At 39.1% G+C, this 20055-nt stretch overlaps 2 protein-coding genes across 6 annotated transcripts in view; one reads left to right on the plus strand and one right to left on the minus strand.

Annotated features, from left to right (window-relative positions):
* Positions 1–20055, minus strand: part of LIMS2 (LIM zinc finger domain containing 2) — a 44200-nt gene that overhangs the window by 10177 nt on the left and 13968 nt on the right. For 4 of the 5 annotated variants that reach the window (XM_020787483.3, XM_020787481.3, XM_020787480.3 and 1 more), the window contains exons 2-4: positions 15884–16043; positions 14684–14750; positions 12268–12388 (exon numbers count right to left, since the gene is read on the minus strand). In XM_020787483.3, the coding sequence (XP_020643142.1) occupies positions 12268–12388; positions 14684–14750; positions 15884–16039 (344 nt within the window). In that variant the 5' untranslated portion in view covers positions 16040–16043. Of the gene's footprint in view, positions 1–2690; positions 2821–12267; positions 12389–14683; positions 14751–15883; positions 16044–20055 lie in introns of those variants that run through there. The other variant, XM_072995769.2, reaches the window with a different exon arrangement.
* GPR17 (G protein-coupled receptor 17) lies at positions 231–10706 on the plus strand. The gene is made up of 2 exons (XM_020787484.3): positions 231–596; positions 7745–10706. Exon 2 carries the CDS (start codon positions 7773–7775, stop codon positions 8787–8789), a length of 1017 nt encoding a protein of 338 aa, XP_020643143.1. The 5' UTR covers positions 231–596; positions 7745–7772; the 3' UTR covers positions 8790–10706.

Below are 20055 nucleotides of genomic sequence, written 5' to 3' on the forward strand. Positions count from 1 at the left end.
CCTGGCTTATTAGAAAGCCCCCCTCCACAATCCTATAGACCCTTTTCCACGGCAAGCAAAGGGAGGTCTTAGAATCACAGAGCCGTTACTATGGCAGCCGTCCATCTCACCCCCTCTCCCACCGTTATGGAATTATCTCTTTCTGAAATGTCCTGTTGTGTCTGTAACACCAAATTTCCCCTCCCTTTTGGCAACTCTCTGCAAGTCCTCCAAGAGAGGCAGAAGGCTCCAAAGACTCAGTGTAAAGGCAGAAGTTCAGAGCAAAAGAGAAACACTTTTATGAGCAGAACAACATTGGAATATTCATAACAACAATAGCTACTCCCTTTTCCAAGAACTCAGCTGGAATGAAAACTGCCTTTCACAACAAGTGCGTTATCTATCCTCCTCCTATGCCAGCAAGATGATAGTGGACTATCGTAAGGAACAGGGCTCTATATAGTACAGCTCCCCCTGCTAACGAATCTGCCACTGTCTGTGCCTTCTGGACCATCAGGCAGTTTTCAGCCTTGCTAAATTTCCTAAATTTACTGGCAACACAAGGAGCCAACAAGAATTTCTACTGGCCATATCCGTAAGATTACAAGCAGTAAGAGGTAAGAGCTTTGGTTTCAATGGGGGACTTATTCTCTGCAGGGATTTTGTATTCCTTATTTTTGACAAGGCAATGTAGCATTTTCTCATTTAGACTAAAAAGTGGTTTACTGAAATCTGCAGGTTAAAGGGAGGGAAACTATAAAGGGTAGCCTTTGAACAATGTGAAACCATTTTCATGTAATATATTTATACTTAGATTGGTTTATAATGCTAATGTACAAGCCACTATACTTTTCATCTTTCTTTGGCCTGCTATCATTTGTGAACAACTCTTATACATAGCACATGATAGTCTAAATAATACTTATATGCACTTTTTAGCCACTTGTCAGGAAGTAAAATAACTACACAAAAGGAGCATGTGATGGCCTATTCGGGCTTTTCCAATGAACTTACATCTCTCCATCAAAAGAATAGAGGGACAGAACTGTGAAACTCTTTCAGGCATGAGATTTCACTTGCTGACAACATGTTCTTATAGCTATTCTGCTTTCCCCAAGAACTCTTAGATCCCAGGAAACTAATAATAATTCAGTGATGATGTGCTCTGCAAAGCAATCTAGATACAGTCGCTCATGTCATAGAAACATTAACAGATTGCTTTTATTTACAGTGCTAATACCTGATATAACATCAGGTAGCACATCAAGGTCTTGTGAAAACTGTAATTATTCAAAATGTTATATACATAACCAGCAGAGGTATAAAATGAACTTAAGTGCACAGTATACAATTCAAGTGGTTGTGCACAAAGTTGTCTTTCAGTGATTACTTACTTCTGCTTCAGATAACACAGCAAGTCTGGATCTAAAGCAGCAATTACTGCATCTAGCACCCCAGGTCTAACATAACGGGGGCAGCAAACTCTTCTTTATTGACATACAGCCTATTTATGGACTCAGAGTGTTTACAACAATAAAATTTACTGATATCCTGTTAACATTTTGATAATAGTTTAACAAAAGTGTAAGATTTTTATACCATATATTCTAAAAGACAACTGTTAACAGATACACCTGTGAATGACTGATTAATTTTAGAGCTTCTTTGGAGGTGTTTCACCATTTTATACTGACATGAGTGGAATTATGCTTCTGAACATCTCAATAACTTGTATTGACAGGAACTGTTTCCTGAAAAGTTCACAGCACATGAAATCACGCTCAAAGGAGGCTGTTTAAAACTGCGTGCAGCAAAGAGCAGTTGAGGCAGATAAGTTTAACATATGAATCACTTGTCCCTCCATATTTTTTGATACACTACTGAGAAACTTGTTCTCTGGAAGCAGCAAAGGAGATGAATTAATCCATAGAAGCCAGCTTTCCTTGACTGCTACATAGTGGCCCCTGTACAGAAGTAATATCGAGCAGCCTCTATGTGCCAGCCATTTTGGCTATTCTGTTGTGTTAAGTGTTAACACAAAGACAATTAGGCAGCCTATTTAAATCAGCAGGAATGTAATGCTAGATACCATGCTCTTGAAGACTCTCTAGAATGATTATGGACAATGCGTAGCCTGGTTGGCAGGATTCATAATAGTGTTATACAGTTATACTTCAAACATTCACTTTTAAAAAAAGAGAGGAGAGATTGAGCACAGTGAAGGAAATGTTGCAATTCTGGAAGTTCATCACCGTGAATTAATGACTTACATGGAATTCTTAGTTAAAATGAGTAAACTGCATTTAACTTTGCTCTCTTGACTTTTTTGTCAGTTACCAAAATATTAGCTGTGCAACAGGAGGGCCACATTGCTATAATTCTGACAAAACACAAATAGCTAGGAAGTCTAAAATATATAATAAAGTATCTTTTTAAAAAATATAGGCAACCTGTTTGCATATCCAGTCATTTGGGCTCACAATTTAGCAGTGAGTGCCTGTTCAAACCTATTTAAATGAATAGAGACTTAAAAGAAAAGGGACAGAGTGGAGTGGAGGAAATCTCTGTCTTTTCTAAGCACTGTATTAGGGAGCACTCTGTGGTCAGATGAAGGAAGGACAGTGTTATAAGCAATGTTTGGAGAGGGTAATGTCTTTATTGGGCTGGCTGGACAGCTCAGGTAGAGGGTGGGAGTTCAGTTCTCTACTTGCCTCCCGGAAGAGTCAGCCTGTGTCGCTTTGGCCAAGATGCACAATCTCAGGATACCCTTAGAACACAAAGGTAAACCACTTCTGAGTACTCTGTCTGGACAGGATTGCCGCAAGTCAGAACTGACTTGACAGCACACACTTATTAGTACCTCTGATAAACAAAGTACATTTTCAAATTCTCCAGAACTCTTCATCAGGCAATCATTGAAAGAAAACAAAAGGAAGTAACCAAAAAATTGGATCAGATGAGATGTGCCCATTGCTTGTGAAACTAGAAAGCCAACAAAACAAGGTGGAGTTTGTAGACTCCATGTGAGTCATAGGTGTCAAATGTACCATTTTACAATCTTCCCTTCTTCAGCAGACAAATACCTGGCTTGGATCCCCATAGGTACGACCGTTGCTTCAAATAAGCTGCACAGATATATATTTTTTGTAGCTGTAGAGCACAAAAATATGGAACAAGATGGCAGTCATTATATCAACGTAAAATGAGATTAAATTTAGAAATGACACTAGGTTAAAAATAAATTACATCTAAATTCCTTTGTTGCCAGTCTCATTTAAAGAACAAAGGGCATCACATCTGACTCAATTTTTTTGACTGTTTAACAAATTGTAAGCCATCTTTGTCTGATTAATAGTTATGGAAAATCCAAAAGCTTATCTTTTGTTGTAATTTTTTAGTGATCCAATAAAAGTACTATGAACTCAGAATATTCTTTCTATGACTGGATTATACAGTTATTTTTTCCTATATTATACTGCAAAAGAGCTGGGTGTTCCAATTCATGCTAAAGTCTGATCCTGCAAGACACTGAAAAGTAATGTTTGGCTTTCACAATTTCAAAATTAGAAAACTGTTCTTTTATCCCACTATACCTTGCATCAGTTAGATTGTTTTCCACTAGGCATGTCACAGAATTAAGACTGCAGTTGCAACTATATCATTAAACATAGGTTCCACTACATTCAACAGAATTTACTCTCCAGTAAATATGGTTAGGATTTAGAAGAGACAGCCATGCTAGTCTGTGCAAGCTTTTCAGGCAACCCCCCTGTATTATAATAATAATAATAATAATAATAATAATAATAATAATAATAATAATAATAATAATAATAATAATAATAATAATAACAACAACAACAACAACAACAACAAACAAACAAACAAACAAACAAACAAACAAACAAATAAATAAATAAATAAATAAATAAATAAATAAATAAATAAATAAATAAAAGGCAAAAAACCATGGCGCCTTAAGGACTAAATGTTATCTTTTAACATGAGCTTTCTTGGACAGGTCCACTTATTTTCAAAACACCTCTGCAGTTCCATTTAAAGACAACTGGGAGCTTCAGCCTTTCACTAGCAACAGTGCCTTCCTTTTCACATAATATCCCACCAGAGGAACTGATTATTTTATTTATATTGTATACAAAATATACAAAAATAAAATACTCACAATTTTTGGAGCACAGGCAGACTTATTACCTTGAAATGACTGATGATCTCACTGCTATCCAACTGATACCTTCACTTAGATCACTAGGTATTAAAGTTCTTAATTTATGAACACAGCACAACTCATTCCTCTCTTTAATCTCTTCTGCATCTTTGGGCTTGGGCTTTGGGCTGGACACAACAGCCTCAGTGTTTTTTCATCAGGTCTCATGAAAATGCTTAAGAAGCCTGTTTTCCCAATCTTCATATACCAGGGGAAGAGAACAGGTGGTCTTCCGAAGAATACTGGACAGCAACTCTCCAAAATGTCCTGTCCTCAACAGCTCTGCTCAGTGCTTGCAAACCCAAGCTTATAGGTTCTTTTAGAGAGCCAGTCCATCCCAAATTTGGTCTTTCTCCTTTCCTGCTGCCTTCAGTCTTTCCCAGCATTATTGTCTTCCCTTTTCATTATTTGTGCCCAAAGTAGGACAGTCTCAGTTTCATTGTTTTTGTCTCCAGAGATAGTTCAGGCTTGATTTGCTCTAGGATCTATTTGTTCATCTTTCTGACATTCTGGAGTATCTGTAAAGCTCTCCTGCAGAAACATTTCAAATGAATCATTTTTTCCTGCCATCTTTCTTTACAGTTCAACTTTCACACCCATACATGCTGACTGGGAATACAATAGTGTGGATGATGTTGGTCTCGGTCTCCAGTGAAACATCCTTACACTTGATGATTTTTTCCAATTCCTTCATTGTTGCCCTTCCAAGTCTCAATCTTTTTCTGATTTCTTGGCTGTAGCCTGCATTTGGACTGATGACTGAACTGAACCAAGGTATACAAAAAATCTTTCACTATTTCAATTTCTTCACTGTCAAGATTAAAGTTGTGTACTTCTTCTGTAGTCATGATTTTTAGTCAACTGCAGTCCTGCTTTGGCCCTTTTTTCTCCCACTTTCACTCTAAGTCATTCCAAGTCACCACTACTTTCTGAAGATGGTATTGTTTGCATATCTTAAATTATGACTATTTCTTCTTCCAATTTCTACTCCTTCATCTGAATCTAGTCTGACTTTCCATATAATATATTCTGTGTACAGACTGAATGGATAAAAAGAAAATACACCCTTGTCTGACACCTTTGCCTACAGGAAACCATTCTGTTTCTCTGTATTCTGTTTTAACTGTAGCTTCTTATCCACAATACAGGTTACACATCATGACAACCAAGTGCTGAGGCACACCCATTTCTTTCAGAACAACCAATAGATAGTTTCCTGTGATCCACACAGTCAAAGGCTTTGCTGTTGTATATAAAAGATAGAGTGATCTTCTTCTGAAATTCTTTAGTGTGCTCCAGTAGCCAGCAGACACTTACAATTTGATCTTGAGTGACTCTTCATTTTCAGAACCAAGCTTGAACATCAGGCATTTCTCACTCCATATAAGGCAAAAGCCTTTGTTGCAACACCTTGAATATCACTTTGCTTTCTTGGGAAATTCAAGCAATGGTCCTATAGTTATTGCACTTCTCAGCATCTTCTTTCTTAGAGACTGAATTGTATATTGAGTGTTTCCAGTCAGTGGGCCATTGTTTTATTTTTCATATTTGGCATATTCCTGTTATGATTTTAATAGATTCAGTCTCTGTGGCTTGAAATAGTTCTATTGGTATTCCATCCACCCCTGGTGATTTATTTTTTCCCAGTGCCTTCAGAGCAGCTTTCATTTCACTTTCTAGAATTGCAGGTTCTTCAACATAGGATTCCTCTTCAATAGAATCTGTCATGATTCTATATAGGACTTCAGTTTACTGTTCCCAGATTCTCTTGATTTTCTCCTGGTCAGATAATGTGCTTTCCTGTTGGTCATTCAGCATTTCTAATCTAGGCTTGAATTTCCCTTTGATTTCTTGGATCTTCCAGAAGAGATATCTTGTTTTTCCCTTTTTGTTGTTCTCCTCTATCTCTTTGCACTGGTTATTGTAACAGTTCTCTTTGTCACTACATGACAGTTGCTAAAAACTACATTCGGGGTTCTGCTCCTATTTCTGTCAGCTTTTACTTTTGCTTCTTGACTATTCTTCACAATGTTAAATGTTTCTTCCATCATCCATCTAGATTTTTCTTTTCTTTCTACAACAGCAATGGTCTTTTTCATTCTTCCCTAATAATAATTATGGTTTCACTCCACAGTTCTTCTGATTCATGGTAAATTGAGCTTAGCAATACAAATCTGTTCCTTCTGTGGATATTAATGTCATCAGAAACATTGTTTAAATTATATTTTGGCACTCTGATTCTTTTAGAGTTGTTTTTCAGCTTTACTCTAACGTTGGATATTTACAGTTCAAAGACAATACAGCTTCTCCATCTCCTGCATCTATTTACATAGTCTATTTGATTTCCATATTGGCCATCTGGTGAAGTCCACATGTAAAGCCATCTGTTTGGTTGTTTGAAGCATATACTCGAAGAAACAGATTGTTGAATTTACAGAACTCCATGAATCATTTTCCTACTTCATTTCTGTCCCCTAGACCAAATTTTCTAACAGCATTTGGTTCTGCTTTGTTCCCTACATTTGTGTTCTAGTCACTTATGATTATGAGCATGTCTCATTTCCAATTTACTGTTTCCAGTTTACCTTGATTCACACTTCTCACATTCCATGTTCCAAACGTATGTGTTGTGCAGCATCAGACTTCCCTTTCACTTCTGTGCACATAAGCCAAGAGATGTGCGTTAGGCTTTAATCTAGTTGAACTGTTAGCGACAGAGCTATTCATACTTGTTCTTTGCTGACTGAGTGCTTTCCAACGTGGGAGTCTCAACTTCCAGCACTATATCTTGTTTCATTTTGGTCTGTCTCATCATAGGGTTCTCATGGTATGGAAAGTTCAGCAAGAGTTTACCATTGCCACTTTCTGCACAGTACTACCAAAAGCCAGCTTGACTGTCATCACAGCTGCCTCCTCCATCAGTGTCATCTTCAGCTACCACTGCTGCCTAGTAGCTGTCTTGAAGAGGATAGATGCATCTTACTCTGGGGTTTCAGCTGTGTCCAATCTACCTTGGCCAGTAATGCTCATAATGGAGTCTGGCCTACTGATGGCATTGCTTTCAGCTTCACTGACAAACCCCTTCACCATGTTAAGGTGTGCATCCAGGAAGGGGATGAAAAACTATACATTCCAACAAACAGTATATAACATTTAGATTAAAAATATATAACATTTAGCTGTATTAAAGGCTTGTGTATGCAAAGTATTTCTATGCATGCATAAATGTTGGCAGATGTGTTTATTTTTGGTGGCAACCCTTCTCGATTTAAGGGATGCTGCTCTAGAGGAGGACTTAATTGTACTGGGGGCTGGCTTTTAAATGGGCTGGGGAAGTTTCTTAGAAGGGGAGTGCTGAAAAGCCCTCCTAGGCATGGAGAACACCACATGAGATATTTTGGAGACTGGCCAGGGTTCATTAGAAATTTAAATAGGCCAAGTAGTTTTGGTTGGTTTCTATGTCGGCTCTTGAACTTTAAGAGCCTTCTCTATGCTTTATTATTACTGTGGTGGTTGTTGCTATCGTTGTTGTTATTTCAGGTTCACATTTCAAGACCTGCAGTGAGGAATGAACAGTCAAGCAGATACTTCAGGCCTGTTCTTCAACGCTTCCCTGGAAAGGTCAGAGCAATGTGGCAAAGAGACTCATACGGAGAACATCCTTTTCTTTACTTTCTACCTTCTGGATTTCATCCTAGCCTTTGTTGGCAATGCTTTGGCTCTTTGGCTTTTCATCCGGGACAAAAAGTCAGACTCCCCAGCAAACATCTTCCTGATGCATCTTGCCGTGGCCGACCTGTCTTTTGTGCTGGTCTTACCTACTCGGCTGGTATACCACTTTTCAGGCAACCACTGGCCATTTGGAGAGATCGCATGCCGGCTCACAGGCTTCCTCTTCTACCTCAACATGTATGCCAGCATCTATTTCCTCATGTGCATCAGCATAGATCGCTTCCTAGCTATCGTGCACCCTGTAAAATCCCTCAAACTCCGCAGGTCACTCTATGCCCACTTGGCCTGTGCTTTCTTGTGGGTTCTAATTGCTGTGGCCATGGCACCTCTTTTGGTCAGTGTGCAGACCGCCGAGATGAACAATACCACCATCTGCTTACAGCTGTATAGAGAGAAGGCATCCCGTCACGCTCTTGTATCCTTGGCTATAGCATTTACTCTCCCCTTTGTCACTACAGTGGCCTGCTACCTACTGATTATACGAAGCCTAAAGAAAGGGAACCGAATTGAAAATCACCTAAAGGAGAAAGCCATCAAAATGATAATCATGGTACTTACAATCTTCCTGGTCTGCTTTGTGCCTTATCATATCAACCGCTACATTTATATCCTAAATTATGATGGCATGAAGACTTCCTGTGAAATGCAGCGGATTCTGGCCCTTGGTAATCGCATTACATCCTGTCTCACCAGCTTAAACGGTGCCCTAGATCCCGTCATGTATTTCTTTGTCGCTGAGAAGTTCCGAGATGCCCTGTGTGGCATGTTTTGCAGCAAAAGGGCTACAAGGCTGCCTTCAAGTTATGACGGAAAAACAAATGACAGCTCCTTAAGTGCTAAATCTGAACTGTAAAAAATGTGGCAGCGGCTACTGTTTTAAAAAGACATTCCTAACCAGCACAACTGACAAATCCTCTAGACTGCAACACAGTAATTCAGGTAGCATAACAGCCAGATTTCATACTTTGTTCTTGGGAACACAAAAACGACAGACTGAACAACTGGGAGGGAGAGTGAATGAAAGCCTTAGAAGATTTACCTTTTCCAAAATCCAGTGGGCTCAAGCCAGCCAAGGCAGGAGGGCACCCTCCCTTTCTTTTTTCTTCTCATGACTAGTTCTTAAACAACCTCACCAATCTACTGTAGACTGGCACAGGTGAGGAGTCTGAACCAGAGACCTCTCAAAGGAAGGAAGAAGCTTTGGATCCAGTGGATTCTAGCTAAACCCTCTCCAAAATCCCCTACTTTGGGTTGTAGAACTGGTAGAGATTCTGCTGGTGGTATATCTACACCTATAGAGGTTTTCATGGGCATACTGTATGTGGTGCTCCCTGGAAATGGGCCCTCCTCGGCTACAGCTCCTCTTCATGAGAGGTACATCCCATCCTATTCTAATTCCTCCAGCCAGAGACTCTGGGGCTGTTTCTCACAGTGACTTCGGCATGGCTCTCATCCCCAGGGAACTCTACTTTCAGGGTATGAAATATCATTGGCTTTACAGTATAATATTGTGCTTCTCACTGCTTGATATGAATAAGAATTGAATAACCAGGAAATTAAGAAAGAAATGAAGTTCTCATAATTATGACTGTACTATAAAACAGACAAACTGATAAACAGCTGAAGCAAATATCAGTCTGCTATGACATCAAATAAGCAGACAGTATAGCTACAATTCAATAATTTTGATACATATATAATTGCTCTCTAGTCCTATTCTGTGCATTCCTGGGAGATTTTTCCAATGAATTCAGCTTAAAGCTGGGGGGGGCACTAAGAAAAGTATTCACCATCGGGTCTACAGAGCTTTGGGCAATTGTGAATATAGATTTTAGAATGAATTCTACAGTGGATCTACTACAGCTGCAACAAAGGAAGAACACTTGGATTCTCTGCACAACTGAACTCTCTCACTCCTGACCTTCTGACCAGGCAATGCACTGAACAGAATATGAACACAACATTATAATTTATAGCATTTCTTGGGCTGTAGGTATCATGTTCATTGACAGGTTTAGAAGAATGATTCAACAGTTCCTTTTTTTAAAAGCATGAATGTTTATGTGTATGCACCATGTAGGTCAGACCTGAGCAAAGTGCAGGCCGAGGGCCACATATGGCCCACAAGCCGCTCCTGTCTGGCCCACCGGACATCAAAACCATTTATAGCTTTTTGTCTAAAGTTTATCAGTTGCTTATCTTTAACATACCACAAAAAAACCTCTTTAGTATTTGTGAAGATTAACAAGTTTAAAATAAAAACAATCATAACATCAGTTTCATTTTATTTTTAAATAAAGTTGGTTAGGCCCCCGAACACAGTTCAGATTTTTCATGTGCCCCCCCCATAGAAATTAATTGCCCACCCTTGATTTAGGTGGCTAATGACTATTTCTCCTGCTCCTTGCTTTTCTTCTCATATATGACTCAAAGATTCTAGGGAACTTTATAAAATACCGTACTAATCTAGTTCAGTCTAGCAGTTCATGACCAAGAGCTGCCTGATGGAGGAATGAACTGCCTTGGAGAGCTGCAGACTCTCCTTCATGTAAGGCTTTTCAATAGAGGTTAGTGATGGCTTTATCTGTATCTCTGACTCTGACAGGGGGTTGGACTCAATTATCCTTGAGGTCCCTTCCAGCCTTCTTGCCCCAGCCTTATTCAATCATGCAATTTGACTTTTAGCTATGGAATCTTGACTGCTTGCCTACAATGCATTTTGCCTTGACTAGAAATATTTGACAACTATTAAATAAAGGGATGCAAACAACTCTCTGTTCTCTTTTTAATAACCTCACTTCTACTCATTACTCCATCCAGTTTAAATGAGAAATGTATCAAAATAAGGCTGGTTCAAAGAGTTTCTATTATTGAACAGAGAAAGTGCCTAAATGTAGTTACCCAAAGACATATGAACAGACACTCTGAGACTTTTCCAGTGAAAGGTCAGAGGCAACTATTGAAGCGAGCAACCAAATGTTGATGTACAATACAGTACTAACAAGCTGTGATTCGTTTTACTTCCATGGCACGAGTCTTGTGCAAGCCGTTCTCATTTATTTTACAGTACTTCCTTAATCTTCATAGTTTATGACTTCTAAAAAACCTTTATAAATCTACTGTATAATGCATTTTGAATGAGAGAGCAAAGACATTTTGCCTCACTGTTAAGTGATATTGTTTTTGTCCATTAACTTGCTGTTGATAAGTAATTACTCCATTCAAAGCCTCCATGGTAGTTTATGCAATCACTTTTCTTCTGCCAGACAGTTTGTCCAGAATGATTTGCTCACCATTTTGAGGATGGATCCCTTTTAATATATTTTCCTGATACTACCCACTCATCCCAATACATCATCTACCCCTTTTCACAATATTCCTCTACACTTAATATTATTATTTAAGAGCCAGAGTCAGATTCACAGCCCTTTACTTGCTTGTTTTACAAAACTGCTAACATTTGATACATTCTACAGATAACTACAGTTCATATGCTAAAACCTTCACATATGGAAGTATGCATGACTTGGGGGGCATCCCACTAAAAATTTGGGGATTGCTCTCACACTCCCAATCCTTGTCTGTATGCCACACTTGTATGGAAGGGAGATGAAGGTACATGTTGAACAATATTTTCTGTGTTTCAGAAGGAATTGTATACATGCCAGTGATAGTTTGGTCTACCTTTCACTTCTGCACGTGTCATTAATATACATGGTATAGAAATAATGTAGGTTTACATTTTAAGATGAACCAACCTAATTTGTGCTTTCCAAAATAATATGTGAACCAGAATGTAGGCATTGAACTTCTTAAAATGCTACAGTGAGTACTACAACTTGGAAAAACTGTATACAAAAAATCAATGTATTAGGAAATGCACAAAAAATTGCATATATCAGAATAAGGGATGTAACATTTTTAATGCATTTCTAATAATACATGCCTTTTTGTTTGATTCGTCCTATCATACGTGTTCAGAGAAATCAATTTGTTAGAAGGTCCATAAAAATAGATACACTGAGAGAACTGCATACAAAACACATCAGTGTGCTTCTGTTGTTGCTTTAAACAGAAACATTTGTAAAGTGATAAAGGAACAAGAGAGAACAGACCTATGCTTCAAAAGTTGCAGTAAGTTGTGAAAACTGATTTGTCCATCCCTACTAGTAGAAACACTTGCTGATCTCCGCAAACCTTAAAACTTTCTGTTCCACAAGGATTTCCAGGCAAGAGGAAGTGGTCCTCCCACCCAATTAAGACCCTGCTACAGATTCCAAATGAATCACCCAAAGAATTCTCTTGAGTTCATGTCTGCTAACAGTTCCTACCTGCCAGCATTCTTCACAAAGCCCAAATCAGCAAGGGCCACATCACACAGCTCACAACGAAAGCATTCTGGATGCCAGTTATTGTTCATGGCTTTGATAACACGACCAATGATGAACTCACCTTGGAAGAGAAACAAAACTCAATCAATTACTTTAATTTATTCCTGAAGACACTTCTTTGGCCCTGTCTGCATTCGAAGATAGAAGGGCCTGGCATGCTCTGGTCCATGGGGTCACGAAGAGTCTGACACGACTAAACGATGATGACACATTCCTCAGCTTCTGAGAATTTCAGTCATTACTTTTTGTGTTATTTATGTAGCAGTGATTTACAGTGATCTTGTTTAAATTCAGAAAAAGGATGTAACTGCTAAACATTATTCCTACTTTACAAATGAGAAACTGAGACGGAGTCAGAATATGGTTACTAGCTAAATGCACTAGTACCAGTTTGCCAATACCAATATCTTCATGCTGAGTAGATTTAGTTTGTTTATATTGAATTTCAGAAACAGTTGGTTTAGAACTGGAAAAATTAATTATTAATTTTGATTAATGCTCTAATGTATTTCTATAATACTTTGTTCCTTTTATCCAAAGAAATAAGTACAGTAGGACCCCCATATCCGCAGATCTGTATCCATGGTTTCACTTATCTGAAGTCTGAAAACATTAAAAATACTAAAAGAAATAAACTAGAAATATGTATTTTCACAATGTATTAACCAGAACTGGCCACTGGATGGAGCCAGATACCATGTTATGGATTCTTGTTTTTGAAGACTACATAGCATGGTCTCTCACTCCCTCTGGTGGCCATCTCTGGTAATATTTGGTGGAAATACTTTTCTGGATTTTTTTTTTACCATGCTCTCTCTCGTTTGCTATTATCCACAATTTTCAGCATCTATTGGGGGGGGGGTTAGAAACAATCTCCCATTGATATGAGGATCCTACTCTATTCACTCTCAATAATCTTTTCATTTCGGTATTATCCGGCACACATAATGGTAGTTACACGGCTAAAAAAAAACAACAGCAAAAAACACAATAGGAGATACTTTGGAGTAGTCTAGTTAATTTTTAGAGCCCTGGGCGGAGAGAACCTTTGTAAGAAACTCGGCTACTAAGGCCATTATTTTTTGTGAATAGTCATTAAGGAGGAAACCTGTGAGTAACTGAGGAGGGCCAGAAAAATTTGAAATTATTGAACCTAAAAGATAAGCACGCATATCTTTAAACTCAGGGCAGTGACAAAGGATGTGTGTGACTGAATCTGGTTCTAAACCGCAGAAATTGCAAATTCTTTGTTCAAAAGGTACCCGGGTATATTGTCCTTTAAGCACCTCTGAAGGGAAGATATTCAGTCGGGCTAACATAAAGGCCCTCCTAATAGAGGGGTTCACCAAGGACTGGAAGTAAGAATATCCATAACCAAAGGAGGGAAAAATACCGAAATGAATTGGGGAGCATGTCTGATTCACGTTAGAAACTAACTGAAGATACTCAGACTCCCACAGTCTCTCCTTGATAAGGGAGAGTGCTTGATTAAAATTACTGTTAAATAGAGAGTTTGAGGATAAGCCAATGGTCATGAGTTTGGATTCACATTGTGAAAACAATACGGATTGGTAAGTATCTTTGAGAAGGTGAACAAGGAGAGCATCTGGGTTTATTTTAAAAAAAAGGCGCAGCCAGAATTTGAAAGTAAGAGCCCACGCCGTCGTTGAAGGAAGATGCAGGCCTAGCTCTAGGGCTATAGTAGATAATTTGATTGAATTGGGAATCCCTAGAATCCGTCTATAGAAAGTAGCAGCTAGTAAATCAACTTTATTGTTCATGGCATTGATCCAGATTGGGACGCCATAGAGTAGGCGATTAATCAGTTTAGCCTGAAAAATATGAGTGGCTGCTGGAACAGATTCCCAGAATTATGATGGAATTTATTTATTGCTCCGAGAAGATGTGAGACAGAAGCTATTGCCAGGTTTCTATGTGTATTCCACTTGAGTTGGAAGTGGAATGATATGCCTAGGTATTTAAAGGTTCTGACTTGTTCAATGGTCTGATTCTTGATTTTCCACTGAAGAGGCTTCCAAGATTTTGAGAATACCATAATTTTGGTTTTCTCTACATTGATAACGAGATCGCTGCGAGAACAATATGAATGAAACAAGAAGAGAAGTTGTCTTAAGCCCGAGCTGGATATAGAAAGAAGGACGGCATCATCCGCGTATAATAGAAGGGGTACTGACGCCTTATTTAAAAACGGGGCAGATTTTTCAGCTGGTGACAACTGAGGGCGTAAATCTGCTAAAAAAAGATTAAATAAAAACGGGGCTAAAATACAGCCCTGCCTCACAAAAACAGAAGAAAACCCAGATAAGGTGTGAGTATAGGTATTTGAACATCTTACCACATTCTCCACAGCAAGGTGCAAACAGCATCTGGAAATCATGCTCACAATATTTTCTTCCTTCAAACTGTGAGAGATGTAAGATAACATACACTGTGAAATATGAAACAATGGAAACCACTGCATAATAGGGTAAATTTTATAACAAAAGATTGGGACTTTTGCAGCACTGCTTCATCTTCTGCTAGTTTTATTTCACTGATAGCTTGAAGTTTAATTTTATACTATACATGTTACTATAACTAGGCAGCTTCCTTTTGAAGACAAGATGTCAAGGGAAGATAATGGTGTACATCATTAAGACAGCATGACATGATCTCTTTTGGTAGAAATACAACAATGTGAGTTTTATTATACTCTCTCTCTCTCTCTCTCTCTTTTTCTCTCTCTCTCTCTCTTTTTTTTTTTTCTTGGACATCCTCCGATTATACTGGCTAACCTGCTGAGTGGTAAGGGATTTTTATTGCACAGGGCCTAGACTAGATAATCATCTGGGTATCTTTCTGGCCCACATTTCTATACAATTAGTAACATATGAGAAACTGTAAAAGGGAAGCTGTGGCTTTTTGCAACCACAAAGCCATTTTTATGACTTACATTGACTTTGTTTGGATATAATAATATGGCCTAGCTGTACTTGAAAGATCTTTGTTTTTCTGGTATGGGTGCAGTCTGCAAAGAGCCTAGAAGCTTTCGCTTTTAACTAACTACACTTTAGAGATATTATGAAAGCTAGTTTTATACTCATAGAATTGTTACTCTTAAATATAGTTTATTGGAACAAACCAACTTCAATGCATGATTTATGAAATTGGCTGATTTCAATAAACTACAGTTACATTAAGTACAGTTTATTATTTAAATGTACTGCTACATTTCAGTTAATTAGAAACAGAATCAAAAGTATCCCTTCTTGTCACAGCTGTATTAGAGGCTGAACAGGAATGAGTTTAGCATTATGTTTGAGCCCGGGGTGTTGGTAAACTCTCTCACCACTTGCCTAGAAACCTGAGGCTTAATGAATGTTGGATCATATCAAAGCTAAATGATGTAGGGAAGAGAATGATATAAGGACAATTACATTAAGAAAGGCAAAGACAATAAGAAGCTGCAAAGAAAACAATTCAATCAAAATTTATAGAATTATGTTTGGGGCCACACAATATTCCATAATTTAAGATGTACGTATGGTGATCTTACATCATAGAAGAGTCCATCTGGAAACTGGCGGAAGCACTGTGCACAGACAAAGCAGTTTTCATGATACAGTTCTCCATTGCTGTTCACAATTCGCTCCGTAGGATCAAAACGAGCTCGACAGCGCTCACACACAGCATTCGCAAGAGCATCAGACATATTACTGGGGAGCAAAAGAGAATAAGAGTAAAATCATGGCCATTATCATAGCTACAAAGAGTAGCCACTAAAACCTCCAAATCACATTAATCAGCACAATCAGTTAGGAGCACATGTTTATGAATTTATGTTCTGCCACCCTGGAGGTATCAGCTATACATCCAACGTATGAAGATATGTATTCAGTGACCTCACATATGCTCATTAACCCCTTGTCTTAGATAAGCTCAGTTTTCCTCTGTGTTGGTGGGCGGACTTTCACCCTGCTAGCATTTTTTTGGACAGAGGCTTGAATTCTTGCTTATTGCAATAATTTTCTATACACTGCAGAGACTACTCTTTTACAAGTCAAGTTCACTGTCAAACTTCATTATAAAGTATGGAAGGTCACAACAAAAGTGTTTAGGTATCAGTGCATTAAAAAATAGACGGAATGTTAAACAGATTGTTTAACTTTTAAAGGAGAAAGGTGGGATAGAAACAAACAAACAAATGTAAAAGAAGTTCTTTAGAATGGTTAAAGACTTAATCCTTAGAACGAAGTAACTAACTGTGATTGAATTCGGTTGAAAGGGGTGGCAGTTCCTCTCTTTTGGCGGGAAATAACCATGAAGAGGCATTTGAAACATTAACAGGTTTATTAACTTTAACATCAGGAGATTCAACAATCACTTCAACTGGATCAAAACGACTTAAATCTGGTAACTGTCCATACAAAGTAGGTAACAGTCCGAATGTAGAACTGCCTGGATTCACTGCGGTGCTGGTCCAAAGCGTTCTCTGTCTATTGGTTTTCTCAACGGAGCGCTCCTCACAGCGCAGACCGTGCCACAACATGGATAGCGTGCCCAATCCTCCTCGATTGGCGGTTGATTGAAGGAGGTGTCCAGCCGGATCACCCTCCTCCAGTGACCTTGCCCTGTCGGGAAAACTACCACTGACCATTCCAAAGTCTCAGTGACTGTCGCCTTCTTCTTGTTTGGATCAGGATCTGGCAATAGTCCTCCCACCTTCAGGTTGGGAAAATCCTCTAATAAATCGCGCACTTTCTTATATTCAACCTCTCCTCCTGCCTTCATATCTTCCCGCGGTACCCTAAACTCTCTCCTTCCTTCCTCCTCCCTTTTATCTTCCTCCCATATGGGTAAGGTTAACTCCTTCCTTTCCCTTTCCTTCTTCTATCAAACAAACCTCTACTTTTACCCCTTTCCCTTCTTCTCCTTTGTCATCACTTCCTCTGTTTTCTCTCTCATTCCTTCTTTTAATGATTCTTTAACTTGGGTAGACAGTGCACTCTCAACACTTTCCTTCTGACCTACTCCTCCTTCACACCAACACAGTGGCAATAAGGCAGATTTATGAAAAGTATATGCATTTGAGAATCAGTCACATGTCTTCTGCCAAACAGTGGTCATTCTCTACCGTTCCCATGGTGTAGCTGTATCACACAAGGGCATTTATGTTACTGCAGCAGGGACAGTTATGGAGAAGAATTCCCTCAGAGCACAGTATGAAATTGATTTCCTCCAGTCATGCTATCTGGAATTCAAAATTAAAGTTTTCTGCAAGAAGTCTGCATATCATCAGAAAAGCATGTGCAAATATAGAGAATGAGAGACAGATTGTTTTGTGACAGATCTAATTTGTTAGACAGAGTGCACTGAAGGAGTACTTATGCAAGGACTGAAGGAATGCTAATGATCATAAAAAGAGAGAAATGAAAACTCCCACAAAAACAAAACAAAAACAAATAATCACTGTCTTTACAGGGATGTGTTCTTGCTCTTTGGCTCCTTTTGACCTCAAAAACATTTCTGGAGTGTAGCTTTGCAGATTTCAGATTCATGCATTCTACCCACCCACCCACCCACCCACTTGCAACAGACTGAAAATGTCAAATGTGAGATTTATCGTATTTCACAACAGAGCAACAACAGACTTTCATAAGTCCTAGAAGAATGCTACAAAAGTTCAGCTATCCAACGGTCCTATCAGAGCACAAAGGAAGAGATTATAAAGAAGATGAGTAAATAATTTACTAAGTGCTGTATCCCAAAAGAATCTTAGGGTGGGGGGAGACAAGTGAGGAGCAAACAAAAGCAAACCTGTAGGTGCTGCAAGATTTAATGACATTGGCTAAAGTCCTAGAGCAGTTCCAAAAGCAGTGCCCCCTTTGTGCACATATGGGAAAAAGTGATTAAAAATAAATAAAATCAAAATACAAACTCTAATACTGTAGTTTGTGCTCAGAAAAATCCTATTTATGTGAACATATTTGAAGTCTTGCAATTTCAGTGAGACTAACAGCCTGATTCTACTGAGTTTTCCTCCGTTATTTAAGTAACAGTACATACCGTACAATGGCAGCATTAATGGTGAAATCACAACAAAACCAATACATTCACTGCCATGTGGCAGAAATATTGGGGGGCGGGGTGGGAGCAATGGAAGGTTTTGGAACATTTACTCCAATTACACCACCAGTAACCCATCTTTGGCCTAAGTTCTTTCAACTTCCAGACTAATAAATTTACATTTTAATTAATATTATGAAGCCAGGATGATTTTCACTATAAAAGCATCTATGTTTGAATTAGGCACGCATGATCTGGAGACTTTGACAAGCTGCAAAGTTCCAGGGCACCCTGGAAGAAACACATGACAAGCTATTGAATACAATACTTTATACTTCGGTAATTTAGCTGTAAAAAGACTGCAGTATCCCTGTCGAAAAAGAAAAATAAACCTGACTGCAATAATGCCATTATGTTGCTAGATGGCAGCATAAGACCATAAAAGAAACGAAAGACTGCAGTGAGAAGCAAAACAAGGCAGTAAACAAGGAATTTTGGTAAACCATCTAGTTTTAAGTCTAAATGATAAATACAGCAGGTTATAGTGATAGCAACATAGCAGAGTTGGTGAGAAGCAAGGAGAAGGTGAAATAACATTTCTTAAAAGGTAGCAACCAGTTTATGAGTTCGTAATCCAGAAGCATAAATCATAAACAGTCCAAAGATCAGTATACTGTTAATAGAACAGAACAGAATCACAATTACAAGCTCTAAGTCACAAGAAGTCTGATTTCAGTGGCAGCTAAAAGGAATGGAGGTTATATGGGCGGGCGGAGCATGCGCACCACAGGACAACGTCCTACTAATCACGTCTTCTAAAGCTATAGAATATTCCGGGAAGTCCTACGCAGGCGCAGTAAAACCCATTTGTGTGCATTCACATGCATATACAGTAACAAATAGAGATAACAACCTCATCCTTTTCACCTTCATCATTGGCTAATATAAATCTAAGCTAATTTAGACAGTACAGTGGTACTTCAATTTACAAACTTAATCCGTATTGGCATGGTGTTTGCAAGTCGAAAAGTTCGTAGATTGAGGCACCATTTCCCATAGGAATGAATTCAAAACCGATTAATGCGTTCCGAGGGAAGAAAGAAATACCAAAAAATGTAAAAATAAAACACTGCAAGTCCCATGCTGGGACTGCAAAAAAAAAAAAAAAAAAAAAATTGAAGCAAGTCCCATGCTGGGACTGCAAAAAAAACCAAAACAAAACAAAACAAAAAAACATAGCACAGAAACATAACCCCCCCAGCCCGAACCCACCCTGCAAAAGCCACCCAGAACAGTTTTAAAAAAGAAAAAAGTGGCACTTACCAATCTGAAGCCTCCTGGGGGCCCCCCACTGCTGTGATCACCGCAGCCGTGAGGCTTGAGCCTGGCCGGAGTGCTTCGGCTGCTCGGCCCTGGCCGCGGCAGAGGCAACGGTCACCCAGCGCCACGAGACTTGAGCTGACCGGGTTTCGGCTCAAGCCTTCTGGCGCTGGGGGACCGCTGCCTGATCGTGGCGGCGGGAGACCCCCGGGAGGTCTCCCAGGGCTTCCCCGCTGCCATCGGAGACCTGCTGGGGGTCCCCTGTCACTGTGATCTGCGCCTTCGGAGGTCTCCGGAGGCCTCCTGGGGTCCTCAGGAGGGCTTCCCCTGGTAGGCCTGGTC

This window comes from Pogona vitticeps, chromosome 3 (genome assembly GCF_051106095.1).
Source record: "Pogona vitticeps strain Pit_001003342236 chromosome 3, PviZW2.1, whole genome shotgun sequence".
NCBI classification, from domain to species: domain Eukaryota; kingdom Metazoa; phylum Chordata; class Lepidosauria; order Squamata; family Agamidae; genus Pogona; species Pogona vitticeps.